The following is a 14,078-nucleotide window of genomic DNA, read 5'->3' on the forward strand; positions in this document are numbered from 1 at the left end:
CGTCGGCCCGCTACGTATCCTCTCTGGTAATCGCGTGCACTCGTCCAATCTCTGTCAGGGGTGGAGGTGGTAGTGCTGCTTAAGGCTGCTATGCCTGAGTCTGAGCCTGCCACTAAGGCGGTGCCAGATACTGAGCCAGAGATGGGTATGAGGGCTGCGACTGATACTGAACCGGTGGCTGGGGTTGCGACTGGTATTGAACCAGCAGCTAAGGTTGCGGCTGGTACTGAACCAGTGGCTATGGCTGTGGCTGATACTGCACTAGGGGCTGAGGCTGTGACTGGTACTGAACCAGTGGTTGGGGCTACAACTCATACTGCCCCTACGTCAGATACTAAGGTCCCGGAACAAAGCTCTGGGATACCATAAGGGCACTAGAGTGCTCCTGTCCATTCATGCCATATGCAGCTACTGCAGGGGGATCTGTCCGCTGCTGGCGATGTGAAGATTGGGCCTTCTGACCCCCTCACTGAGTCCCTGTCTGACCGAACTTTCCTCCCCAAACAGAGACTCCGAAAGCCACGTGTTGAGCCTTTAGCGAACAATCTGGGTTCATGTGCCCAGGCAGTTTGCAATAGTAGCAAACTAACTATCCCAAGGTGCAAGCTGATGTGATGTGATCCCTGGACCCACATTGAGTGCAGTGAATGCCGCAGGCGGGCTTTTTCTGGTTCTGCTAAGGAGGCTGGAAATGTCCTGATGAAGGTCATCCTGACTTCTGAGGCTGACCAAATACCCCAAAAGTATCCTGACCCTACTGACTACGCCTACTCTGCTACTGTCCGGTAGGCTGCGGCTGCTGGATCTACCCTGAAGTTCGATCATTCTGCTTCCTCTTCTTGTTCGCAATAGTTCTCTGCTGAGCCGACTTGATCATAAAGGCTATGTCCAATGCCTCTATGTAAGATGAATTACCAAAACCAGCAATCTTTACTTGCAGATATCCATCCAGTCCTTGGACAAACTGAAGCATACGAGACCTGTCCTTAACAACTAACTCTGGACAAAATCTGGCCAACTGATTAAATTTAGAATTATATTTTGTCACCGTGTGGTTGTTCGGCCGAAGACTCAGAAAATCCTGATGGTGTGTCATCTGATATGACCGTGGAAAGTACTGGCTCCCAAAAGTCTCTCTAAATCATGCTCAGGTGATGTTCTGCTCGCCTATGATCGAGCGTTGTGTATCCCACCAGATATCGGCCTCATCCTGTAAGTGGAAAGTAGTCAACTCTGCCTTCTCCTACTCGGAGCAAGCCATATAGAAGAAAGTCCGCTCCAAAGTCTCTATCCAAGACTGGGCCATGTTTGGATCGGTCTCTCCACGGAATAGCGTGAATCGGCTTTTCACCGACTTTGCCAAAGCTGGGATCCGAGCTCATGCCGCAATTATGTTAGTATGGTGGGTAGAGATCGCCATGGGAATTGACGGAACCACTGGAGTTGCTACTACAGGTTGTACCGCTGGTGGTAAGTGGACGCTGTAAGTGTCAGTCCGATGGGTTCGGTCGAGGTGGTTACCTCTGGAGAAGGAACCGTTATAATCTGAGAGCCTAACACACCCGTGGTACCATGAGGGGTCTGTCCCTAACTGATAGGCTCAATCCTAGTAGACATCTCTAGCGACTCCGACGCCAGGGATTCCAACGTCCTCTTACATGGCCATCTTGCGCTACGTCTTGGCGCGGTAACATGTGTAGCTCGCTTTATATCTGTTAATTTATTACCCAGGTATTAATACAAGTACTAAAAGTATAAAATTAATCATCATACTTATTTGCCATCTGGAGATGTTCCATCACTGCCAAGTCCCCAAAATATTACCACGTCTACCTCGGAATTCCGAAACAAGAAAGATCGACGAAAATCCGTACAAATCTGAAATAGAATTCTGAAACATGAAGATAACAAAAATCCGTACAAATCTGAAAAATACCCAGATTGACTCGCAAAACCTGGGCTCTGATACCAAATAAATTGTCATGCCCCGAGAGAGTCCCTGCCAGAGGAAATTTTGGCAGTAATCTCCCCTGTACGGGTGACAATCTGGGACCTAACTACATAGCCCTCAGGGCTCACAATCATCAACAACATTACTGGAACATAGACCATACAATAATAAAACAATCCATGCAGTTAATAATAAATAAGACTCTGGCCGACTACACAACCACGCAGTTTATAATAATACTTACTCCACTACAACGAGGAAAAACACAACACAACAGAAAACCTTCGCAGCGAAAAACATGGGCATCATACCTGAAGCACGATATAAAAATCCATAAGTACAAGAACTACACATCATAAGTATGTAGACATAACAAAATAAGGAAACAAAGAAAGTCCGAGACCAGAAAAGCCATCTTGACACCTAGTGGGGGACTAGCGACTAGAACCTCCTGACAGCTTCAACCTAAAATAGAAAATATATCAACGGTGTGAGTCCAACACTCAGCGGGTATCAAGCTGACATGCATAGTATAATATATATCGAACAATAATAATTATGCAGTACAGTCAAGGTTGACCTGGTTGACTAAGCTTGAGATGGCTCAAGCTTGAGTCTTGATGTTTGGGTTTTGATGTTTGACAATACATGGAGACTTATAATACATGGAGATTGCAGGTGTAATCATTCATTTGGGAAGATTGTTGGTACAATTCTCCTTTGGTCAAGGTTGATCAGTTAGAAGTGAATAAGAGTCAAGTAGATCAAGACTGACTGGATACTTGACTGAGAAGTCCTGGTGAGTGAAGGCAGGCAGATGGAAAACCTTAGTGAGTGAAGCTAGGTGAAAGTCCTGGTGACTGAAGCCAGGCAGATGGGAAGTCCTAGTGAGTGAAGCTAGGCAGAAGGGAAGACCTGGTGAGTGAAGCTAGGCAAATAAGAAGTCCTGGTGAGTGAAGCTAGGCAGTTGGAAAATCCTGGTGAGTGAAGCCAGGTGAAAGACCTAGTGAGTGAAGCTAGGCAGTATGAAAATCCTAGTGAGTGAAGCTAGGTGAAAGTCCTGGTGAGTGAAGCCAGGCAGATGGGAAACCCTAGTGAGTGAAGCTAGGTGAAAGTCCTGGTGAGTGAAGCGAAGCAGATGGGAAGTCCTAGTGAGTGAAGTTAGGTAGAAGGGAAGTCCTGGTGAGTGAAGCCAGGCACGTGGAAATCCAGGTGGGTCAAAGTTGACCGGACACCTGGTGTTGAGAAGTCCAAGTAGGTCAAAGGGTTGAAAGGATACTTGGCACGAGGAGAAAAGTTAAAGTGGGTCAAAGGGATTGACCGACCACTTGATGAAGAAATCCTAGTAGGTCGAGGGTGACCGGATGCTAGGCATGTGTCCCAACAGGTCATGGTTGACCGGATGTTGGTTTTAGGGACTTTGGACGTGATTTGGCAAGTCACAAGTGAGTCCAATCGATCAATCGATCGATTGACTCATGCCCAATTGATCGGTTGATCAATTGGGTGAGTGATAAAGAAACCTTGTAAATGGATCACCTTGAAATTCAACTTGGGAAAGGGTATTGACGCCACACTCAAGCAAGATGAGAAGGTGAGTGATAAGTCATGGAGTTTTGATCGCCACAAGTTGCCTTGATAAGATCGAAATTAGTTCTTTGCCTAAGAACAAGAAGGAAGCTCTCACAAAAGAGAAACTCAAATTTTCATTCAAACTTACATGATTTGTCATACAAGAGTTCTCCTATTTAACATCCCTTAAGATCCACTATGCACTAATTATGCAATAAATATCATGCTTGCATGCATGGATTTTATTATCCACTAATGCAACCACTAATTCCTAATACTAGCTTAATGCAACCATGCATGCATGGTATTTGTTATACTAGCTTAGGAACTCTCAAAAATGCATTAAAAACCCACAAAGGACATCAAAAGTCACTTTAGAAAAACCCCCCCATGCATGCACACGAAAATGGTCCTCATGTTGGTCCAATTTCACTTTCAAATTGAAGGAATGTGATCCACTTAGTTGTTGCCTCCATTGTGCATTGATTCACCTTTTCCTTGAGCCTCATTATTAAGCCTTCCAAAGCTTGCTTCATTCTCTTAGTCTTGGACCTTGTCATGGGTCCCCCAATTCCCTTCAATGCCTCTTCTTGGCTCACATCATTCCCTCCTTCTTTAGGTAAATTCGTCCTCGAATTTAGGTCTTCATCTCCTATATCGAAAGGACTCAAATCAGCCACATTAAATGTTGCACTAACACCATACTCACCGGGCAAATCAATTTTGTAAGCATTGTCATTAATTCTTTCCAACACTTGGAATGGTCCATCTCCTCTTGGTTGAAGCTTTGATTTCCTTTGGGTAGGAAACCGTTCCTTCCTCATATGAACCCACACCCAATCACCGGGTTCAAGGACCACTCTTTTTCTCCCTAAAATATGCAATGGGATGACCATCTTGAAGTAAAACAACCCCAATACCCACATGAGATGCATCACATTCAATTTCAAATGATTTGGAAAAATCAGGTAAAGCAAGAATGGGTGCATGTGTGAGTTTATCCTTAAGTGTTTGAAATGCATTTTCTTGATTCTCTCCCCATCTAAAACTCATATTTTTCTTAACAATTTCATTTAAGGGTGCTGCCACTGTGCTGAAATCCTTCACAAACCTCCTATAGAAACTTGCCAACCCATGGAAGCTCCTAACCTCACTCACAGTTTTAAGAGTGGGCCAATCTCTAATGGCCTTAACTTTCCCTTCATCAACTTGCACTCCTTTAGAACTTATGACAAAACCAAGAAAAACCACATGATTAGTGCAAAAAGAACACTTTTCCAAGTTAGCATATAGTTTTTCCTTTCTAAGGACATGCAAGATAGATTGGAGATGTGCAATATACTTAACAAAACTCTTGGAATATACCAAAATATCATCGAAGTATACTACCACAAATTTTCCAAGAAATTCTCGTAAGACATGGTTCATAAGCCTCATAAAAGTGCTTGGTGCATTAGTTAACCCAAAAGGCATTACCAACCATTCATACAATCCATATTTATTTTTGAAAGCTGTTTTCCATTCATCCCCTTCCCTTATCCTAATTTGATGGTACCCACTTTTTAAATCAATTTTAGAAAAGAAGCAAGCACCATGCAATTCATCAAGCAAATCATCAAGTCTAGGGATTGAATGTCTATACCGAATTGTGATGTTGTTGATGGCTCTACAGTCAATGCACATCCTCCATGTTCCATCCTTTTTAGGCACCAAAATTATGGGTACAGCACAAGGACTTAAACTTTCTCTAACCCATCCTTTTTGCAATAACTCCTCCACTTGATTTTGTATCTCCTTTGTTTCTTGAGGGTTGCTCCTATAAGCTGTCCTATTGGGCAGAGAAGCACCAGGAATAAGGTCTATTGGGTGTTCAATTCCCCTCATTGGTGGCAATCCGTGAGGTACTTCCTTGGGAATCACATCTTCAAAATCCTGCAAAATAACAACAACTTCACTAGGCAAAGAGTTAATATTAGATTCCAAGCAAGTTTCCTTGCACAAAAGAAGAAATATTGGTTGCCTTGTCAAATAAGCTTTCTTTACCTCACTTACTCTTGTAAACAAATTTTCTATTTTTCTCTCTTTCTTTTCCTCATTATTTCTTTTCTTTTGAATTTTGTCCTCAAAATCAAGTATTTTCTTTTGCACACACTCTTTCTTTTTCTTATGCTCTCGCTCTTCTTTTTCTGCTTTCTCTCTCATTTTTATTTGATCCTCACAAACCTCCCTAGGTGATAATGGTACAAGTGTAACTTTGCGAGAATTGTGGACAAAAGAGAACTTGTTGGAGAATCCATCATGGTGAGCTCACCTATCAAACTGCCAAGGTCTTCCAAGAAGAATGTGGCTTGCCTCCATAGGCACAATATCACATAGAACTTGATCTTCATATTTGCCAATAGAGAAATTAATCAACACTTGCTGGTTCACTACCAATTCACCACTATTACTTAGCCATTGGAGTTTATATGGTCTTGAATGTGGTGTAGTCTTGAGGTTGAGTTTGGTGACCAACCTAGTACTTGCCACATTGGTGCAACTTCCACCATCAATGATCATAGAGCATGTCTTTCCTTGAATAAGGCAGCGGGTATGAAAAATATTTTCTCTTTGGTCCTCCTCATGCTCCTTGGCTTGGCTTCCCAATAATCTCCTAACCACCAAGAGATCTCCATCTTGCGCATAGGCTGCTCCATCATTTTCTTCATCGCTTGAGGAAGAGGAATGAGAAGAAATTTCTTCACTAGAGATACTCCCATTATCCCTCACCACCATAGTCTTCTTATTCGGGCATTCGGATGCAATATGACCTTTTCCCAAACACCTAAAACACTTGATATCCCTACTCTTAGAAGTGGAAGAAGAGGTAGTAGGAATAGGCTTCTTAATGCTTGCTTCCTCCTTAGAATTTGAAGAAGAACCCTCCTTCTTTGGCTTGTCCTTCCAACTTGAAGAGTAGTTTGGAGAAGATGATTTCTTCATAACGCCCTTTCTCTTTAATTGTTACTCTATTTTCATTACTTGATGCACTAAGTCGTCAAGCTCCACATAATGTTGTAACTCCACAATGTCTCCAATGTCTCGGTTTAGGCCATGGAGAAACCGAGCCATGGTAGCTTCCCTATCCTCCACAATATTGGCCCTAATCAAAGCCACCTCCATCTCCTTGTAGTAATCATCCACACTCCTACTCCCTTGGGTGAGTCTTTGCAATTTGTTGTGCAATTCCCTATGGTAGTGGGAAGGCACAAATCTCCTTCTCATCAAAGTCTTCATTTCGTCCCAAGTGTTGATAGGATGCTCTCTATACCTTCTTCTCTCCTTTTGCAATTGATCCCACCAAATTAAGGCATAATCGGTGAACTCAAGGGCAGCCACCTTTACTTTCTTTGCATCATTGTAATTGTGGCATGAGAAAATTTGTTCTATTTTCATCTCCCATGCAAGATATGTTTCAGGATCATTCCTCCCTTGGAAGGAAGGTATCTAGACTTTCACACCTCCTAGATCATCTTCTCGTCTATGGTCTCTACCTCCTCTTTCACGTCTTCTTCCCCCTTCATGCCTCCTTCTTTCTCTTGGTGAATCATAGAATGGTTCACTTTGACGAAATTCTTCATAATTAGAATTGCCCCCACAGTTCGAAACTTTTTCTCCTTCAAGTCGGTCCATCCTTTCGTGTATTTCTTCAAGTTGTCTTTGAAGTATTCTCTCAAATTGTTGAGTAAGTGCCTCTATTTGAAGCCTATTAAGATCTCGCCTAAGGAATTAGGTGATTTTTCCCCACTCATGCTTGCAACAAAAGAACATGACAAGGAAAATTACAAAAGAAATGTTAAACGTACCTCACCACTCTACTCACGTGGTTGCACTCAGATTTATCCACTCAGCTTCCTTTATAAGCTCTTAAGGAAAGAACCTTATCAATGTCTTTCTCAAGACAGCAAGTAGACAATCAAGTGAACAAGAAACCAACAAGAGAAATATGAGTAGAACAAGAGAAATAAACGGATAAAACGAGAAATTCAGCGACGATCAAGAGCAATGAAAGGAATATCTTTTGAATTCAGATTTCACAAAGAAAGAATATTGAATCCTTTCAATTCACAAATCCTCCTCTTTTTTTTATATATTATTTTTATTTTTATTTTTCAATCAGAAACCAATGACTAAAGATTCCTTTTTTTCTTTTTCTTTTTTTCAAATTTTCCTTTTTTTTTAAGTTGAGGACCCAAATAGTGAATAGAAATTTGCGACAGATAGGGATGGAGAGATCAACAAAGATGGACAAGAACAAAGATGAAAACAAAACACAAACCTGAAAATCAAGGAGCCAAGGCTCTGATACCAAATGATAAAGAAACCTTGTAAATGGATCGCCTTGAAATTCAGCTTGGGGAAGGGTATTAACGCCACACTCAAGCAAGATGAGAAGGTGAGTGATAAGTCATGGAGTTTTGATCGCCACAAGTTGCCTTGATAAGATCGAAATTAGTTCTTTGCCTAAGAATAAGAAGGAATCTCTCACAAAAGAGAAACTCAAATTTTCATTCAAACTTACATGATTTGTCATACAAGAGTTCTCCTATTTAACATCCCTTAAGATCCACTATGCACTAATTATGCAATAAATATCATGCTTGCATGCATGGATTTTATTATCCACTAATGCAACCACTAATCCCTAATACTAGCTTAATGCAACCATGCATGCATGGTATTTGTTATACTAGCTTAGGAACTCTCAAAAATGCATTAAAAACCCACAAAGGACATCAAAAGTCACTTTAGAAAAACCCCCCCATGCATGCACACGAAAATGGTCCTCATGTTGGTCCAATTTCACTTTCAAATTGAAGGAATGTGATCCACTTAGTTGTTGCCTCCATTGTGCATTGATCCTCCTTTTCCTTGAGCCTCATTATTAAGCCTTCCAAAGCTTGCTTCATTCTCTAAGTCTTGGACCTTTTCATGGGTCCCCCAATTCCCTTCAATACCTCTTCTTGGCTCACATCAGTGAGTCTCGTGACAAAAGCTTCTCCCAATCGATCGGTTGATCGATTGGGGAAGAATCGGCGTCGCACAGAACGCCTCCCAATCAGTCACCCGATCGATTGGGAGCCTCCAATCGATCGAGTGATAGGAAATCGCGCGAGAACCCTGAATCGATCAGGCAATAGATTCAGGCAATTTTCAGAGAGCACAAAGACGCTCTGGATCGATCGACTGATCAATCCAAAGCCTCCCCAATCCATTGGGAGTAATCCAATCGATTGGGATCTGACCGTTGGCGCTAGATAAAGCCGTTGTGAGCATTTTCTTCAGCAGACTTTCGCCCGATTCATCTTAGAAAACACAACAATTTCTCCACAGCTCACAGCCAGTTCTTGGAGGCTCTTGGAAACTAGTGTTGGTACACTTGCAAGGTTCAAGAGGCAACAACAAGTAAGAAGAAAGGCAAGCTTGGGTTTCTAACGTGTAAATCTTGTAAGGTTTACTATTTTATCAGCTTGTAGTTTGTTCTTCTTGTGTATCTTTGTGTGTGAGTCCTGTACAGGCTTCTCCACCTTTGGTAGTTACCGTAGAGGAGTGTTTTCATAGTGGAGAGTGTGTGTCGTGTGTGGATCCTTGGATTAGTCACCTCTTCTTGAAGTGGATACTAAGTAAATCCTTCGTGTTAGCGTTGTATTTTTGTTTCTTGTATTTTCTGCTGCCTATCATCACCAAGAAACAAGCAACGACAAGCACGATGAGCTATTCACCCCCCCCCCCCTCTAGCATATTTTGACCCTAACAAGTGGTATCAGAGCAAGTCTCTCTTCACCGGAATCATCGCCGAAAGGGGCAACAAAGCTAGAGGGAAAAGAAGTTGGAGCAAAATTCATCAAGTCAAAGAATTCATCAAAGGCTCAACTTTAAGATGGAATTCCGAGATGGACTCGGATTCGACACAAGGGTGCCTCCACCATTCACTATGACAAGCTTTGATTCTTGGAAATCAAGAATCGAAACTTTCTTGATGATGGAGATAGAGCAATGGTTTGCTCTAATGGAAGGCTTCGATGCTCCAAGAAATTCAAAAGGCAAGATTCTAAAGAGGAGCAAGTGGAGCTAAGAGTAAATTCAAAGGAGCGAGGCAAATGACAAAGTGACCAAGCTATTGGTCAATTTATTGCCAAGCAATATTTTGGCTCAAATTGAAGAATTCAAGGATGCCAAGGAGCTTTAGAGCAAATTGGCAAAGATTCATGAGATCCCCTCCACTGTACAAAATCAAGAAGGATCCAAAGAGGGTGACTCAGTGGATCAAGAATAAGAGCAAGAGAACTCCGAAGTTGAGAGATGCTCAACTTCTGAAGAATAAGTCCAAGAAGCCTCATCTTCAAAGGAATGCAACGAAAAGAGAAAGGAAGGAGCATATTCCTTGTTCCATGTACAAGATGAAGATGAGAAGCCTCCACCTCTAGGTTTGAGGGGGAGAGACCTTCATTGATACCGGATCAAGAAGGAGGAGAAGCTTTTACATTCGGGTCAAGTGGAGAAGAAGATGATGTATCCTCCAAAAATCAAGAGACATCAAATGGAGGATCAAGTGTCATCCCTACATGTGAAGGTAAAAATATTTCAATTAAAAATAAAAATCATATTATATGTTTTGAGTGTAGGGAACATGAGCACTATAAAAGTAAGTGTCCTAAATTGGCCAAGAAGAAGGGTCAAGTGGCACCAAAGGGCAAGGAGAAGCCCAAGAAGATCGCTCCCACAACAAAGAAGAGCAAGGAGCACATTGTGTGCTTTTCATGCAATCAAAAAGGGCATTACCGAAGTCAATGTCCTAAGGGGAAGAAAGCGGTCAAAGTCAAGGGAGGAGGCACAAGTCAAGGGGGAGCTTCCAAGGTAAAACCCAAGGTATCATTTATTGAGCCTATCCCCTTGAATTATGGTAAAAAGCATGCTAATTCTAGTTTATTTCATTTTAATGCTATTTACCATAAAAATAGAAATCATGATAACATTAAGGAAAAACATGTAGCTCTTCAAGCTAAAACTAATACACCTAGGATTAGGAAGGTAGATAAAAATCTAGGCAAGAAAACTAGGGATCGTAGTTATAAGCCTAGAAATAAATATGCTCAAGGATTTAATGAAAGACCAAAATCAAGGGATTATGGGACGAAAATCAAGTCTTGAGGTCAAGGCTTGATAAAATAGAAAAGACCCTAAAAAGGATGGAAAATATCCTAAAAGGGCAAAATGAGCATAAACTAGGTCTAGGAAAATAACAAGGGTCATCCAATGGTCATAGGGGTTTGGGATGCAAACCTATAACCAAGAAGGATGTGCCTTCTTATCATAGGGTCCCATATAGCTATGGAACCAACCCTAGGTCTAGCGGTCAATTCAAGGATACAAGGGAAGTTATCCCTAGGAGTATCTTTGCAACGAATGTGACTAAAACTTCTAAGAAGTCTAAGAAAGTCACTAAGAAGGTCATGAGGGAAGAAATCCCTAGAGTTGACCTAGAAAAGGTGACCAAGGCTTCTAAGAAGCCTAACAAGGTCATTAGGAAGGTATCTAGGAAAGTTATCCCTAATGAGCACCTAGAGAATCGAAGGAGCACCAATAGGTTTTGGGTTCCTATGAGCATTTTCTCTACCCCTTAGATGGGTTAGAGAGTGTCAACTCTAATTGGAAGGATAGTTAATCCAACCTTGATGAAGTTGATACTCGAAGAGCATTTTTAAGTTTATTATTAACCTTTGAAAATGAAGTGGATTTTCATTTACTCTTTAAAAGAGTAAAATGTGCCATAATTTGAAATTTTTGATTTTATTTTAAATTGGCAAAAATTGGGAAAACATAAGAAATGCCAAGTTGGGGTTTTGATATTTTCTTAGGAATTTAAAGGCAAATCTAAGTCTTAATTTAAAGTGTTTACTCTTTGGATGAGTAAAATGTGCCAAAGATTTGAGGAATATACTTAATTTTAATAGGCACAATCTAATCATGGGATAAAGAAATGTCAATTTGGATTTTGGCATTTTCAAGAGTACATAAGGGGCAATTTAGGTTAATTTTAGGTTTAGCTAAGGATTTAAGGACACTTAGATAGATAATCTAGGTACTTTATTTAAGATAAACTACCATGCTTTGCTTGCCCATGATATGCCATGACATCATCTTTGCATTCATGCTTTATGATGAAAAACATAAAAATACCATGTCATGTCATACATACATCATGTAGTTCTAGCGAATTTTCTTTTGAAAATTATGTATTTTGATGTATGCCATAGCACATCATACATTATTTTTAATTCCTTACAATTAAGGACAAATGACATTTATTAACAAGTAACCTCCTTGGTGGATGTTTATTAACAAGTAACATCCTTGGTGGATGTTCATAACTATTAAAATGCCTAGATAGAAATGCATGATCCCTAGTTTATGGCAAACCTAAACTTTACATCTCACAAAGACATATAAGGTGACTTGTATGTGTTTTAGTGCACATTAGATACAAGTGAGATGTTAGGATGATGAACAAAACTCAAGATGTTGATTTAGTGCATCTAGTTGAGTTTGAGGTTCATCAAAACACATAGTTTTGTGTTTTCCAATCATTGGGAAAGCTAATGTACAAGTCATGTGCATTGAGCCCAAAGAACATGGTTGGATATTGGTTTTGAAAATGATTTCAAATACACTTTGGAAAACCTCGATGATTTGGTAAAGACTCGGGTTTAAGGTCGCTGCTCGACTGTTGGTGGAGACATGTGTTTAACGTCACCGCTCGACGATTTGGTGAAGACTCGCGTTTAACGTCGCTACTCGACGATTTGGTGTGCCGTTCGACATATAGCTTAGAAATCTTTTATTTTGACCCTGCATTCAGAGAGGACGTACAAAAATGCATATATACACTCCTACACTTGCGCACCTCTCATCCAGCCCGATAGGGTTGGAGATGGTTTGCGCTCCATGGTCGTTCAAGTCGCCTTCCCGTCTCATCCTCTAAATAATAAGCACTCGAGCAGAGCTTTTCCACGATCTTGAAAGGCCCTGTCCATGGAGCTTTGAGCTTGGTGATGTCCCCGACTGACTTGACTTTCTTCCAAACGAGGTTGCCGACCTGGAAGGACCTCGGGATCACCCTCTGATTTTAGGTTTACTTCATTAGCTACTGATACACCATTAGTCGGACGGCTGCTTTGGCATGCGCTTCATCCACCAAGTCCAGATCCAAAAGCCTCCCCTCAGCGTTGCCTTCATCTTAATGTCTCACCCAATCGGACTCTAATCTGACCTCAACGGGGACGACCGTTTCTCCGTCATACACCAGGTGGAATGGGTCAGACCGATCCCTTCCTTCGGCGTCGTGCGGAGGGTGCACAACACGCTCGGGAGATCATAGACCCAATTACCTCCCATATGATCTAGTCGAGCGCGTAAGACTTGGAGGATTTCCCGATTGGTGACTTTTGCTTGCCCGTTGCTCTGCAGATAGGCCATGGAAGTGAAGGCCTGCTGGATACCATATCCTTCGCACCACTCCCTGAGCCTCTGACCGGCGAATTGTCTTCCATTGTCCGAGACGATCCAACGAGGGATACCGAACCGGCAGATGATGTTTTTCCATACAAACTTCATGACCATATGCTCGGTTATCTTGGCTAAGGGCTTGGCTTCAAGCCATTTGGAGAAGTAGTTCACCGCGACGAGCAAGCACTTCCACTCACTGGTTGCCATAGGGAAATGCCCCATGATATCCATGCCCCATTGATCGAACGGGCACGCTACCGTGGACACTTTCATTTCCTCAGTCGATCGGTGTGACATGTTGTGGTATTTTTGGCAAGCTAAGCAGGTGGCCACCGTCTGAGTGGCGTCCTCCTGAGGGTCGTCCAGAAGTATCCAACCAGAAGTATTTTTAGGGCCAATGCGTGACCGCCCGAGTGACCCCCGCAAGCACCTTGGTGTACCTCCTTCAGGATGTAATAGATGTCTTCTGGTCCGACACATTTGAGTAGGGGTCGGACGAAGGCCTTCTTATAGAGCTGGTCACCGATCAGGGTGAATTGACCGACTCTCTTCTTTATCAGATGAGCATCCTCCAGATCAGTAGGCATACTTCCCGAATGCAAGAATTCTATTAAGCCTGTCCTCTAGTCATTTGGAAAGGTGATTCCTTCCATACGGTCGATGTGGGCCACCAGCGATACTTGCTCGATCGGCTGACCTATGATGATCGGCGACAGTGAACTAGCTAACTTGGCCAACTCATATGCAGCCTGATTTTTCACTCGGGGGATCTTCTATATGACAACCTCTTGAAAGTTACACTTCAGTTTTTCAAAGGCCTCTGCATAGAGCTTGAGTCGAACGTTGCTTATCTCGAACGCTTTGGACAGCTATTGGTTGTCCAATTGAGAATCTGAGTGGATCAAGACTTTGACTGCTCCGACGTGCTGAGAGGCCCATAAGTCGGCTATTAGCACCTCATACTCAGCTTCATTGTTGGTGGACTTATAGTCTAGCTGAACGACCAACT

At 42.1% G+C, this 14,078-nt stretch overlaps 1 protein-coding gene across 1 annotated transcript; it reads right to left on the reverse strand.

The window, feature by feature from the left end:
- Positions 1-805: 805 nt before the first annotated feature.
- On the reverse strand, positions 806-13,300 carry LOC122014003. Its single transcript, XM_042570202.1, has 2 exons — positions 12,952-13,300; positions 806-999 (listed from the first exon to the last, which is right to left on the reverse strand). The coding sequence occupies exons 1-2, from the start codon at positions 13,298-13,300 to the stop codon at positions 806-808; spliced, it is 543 nt and encodes a 180-aa protein (XP_042426136.1).
- Between the last annotated feature and the right edge of the window lie 778 nt (positions 13,301-14,078).

The sequence above is a fragment of the Zingiber officinale genome, chromosome 8B (genome assembly GCF_018446385.1).
Source record: "Zingiber officinale cultivar Zhangliang chromosome 8B, Zo_v1.1, whole genome shotgun sequence".
NCBI lineage: Eukaryota > Viridiplantae > Streptophyta > Magnoliopsida > Zingiberales > Zingiberaceae > Zingiber > Zingiber officinale.

What these genes read in the sequence shown, in the direction of transcription:
- LOC122014003 (XM_042570202.1), bottom strand. Translation starts at nt 13,300, where the DNA reads ATGGATATCATGGGGCATTTCCCTATGGCAACCAGTGAGTGGAAGTGC. An exon ending in TCGACTAGATCATATGGGAG is followed by an intron (nt 1,000 to 12,951) that starts GTAATTGGGTCT and finishes GATTTTGTCCAG; the next exon opens with AGTTAGTTGTTAAGGACAGG.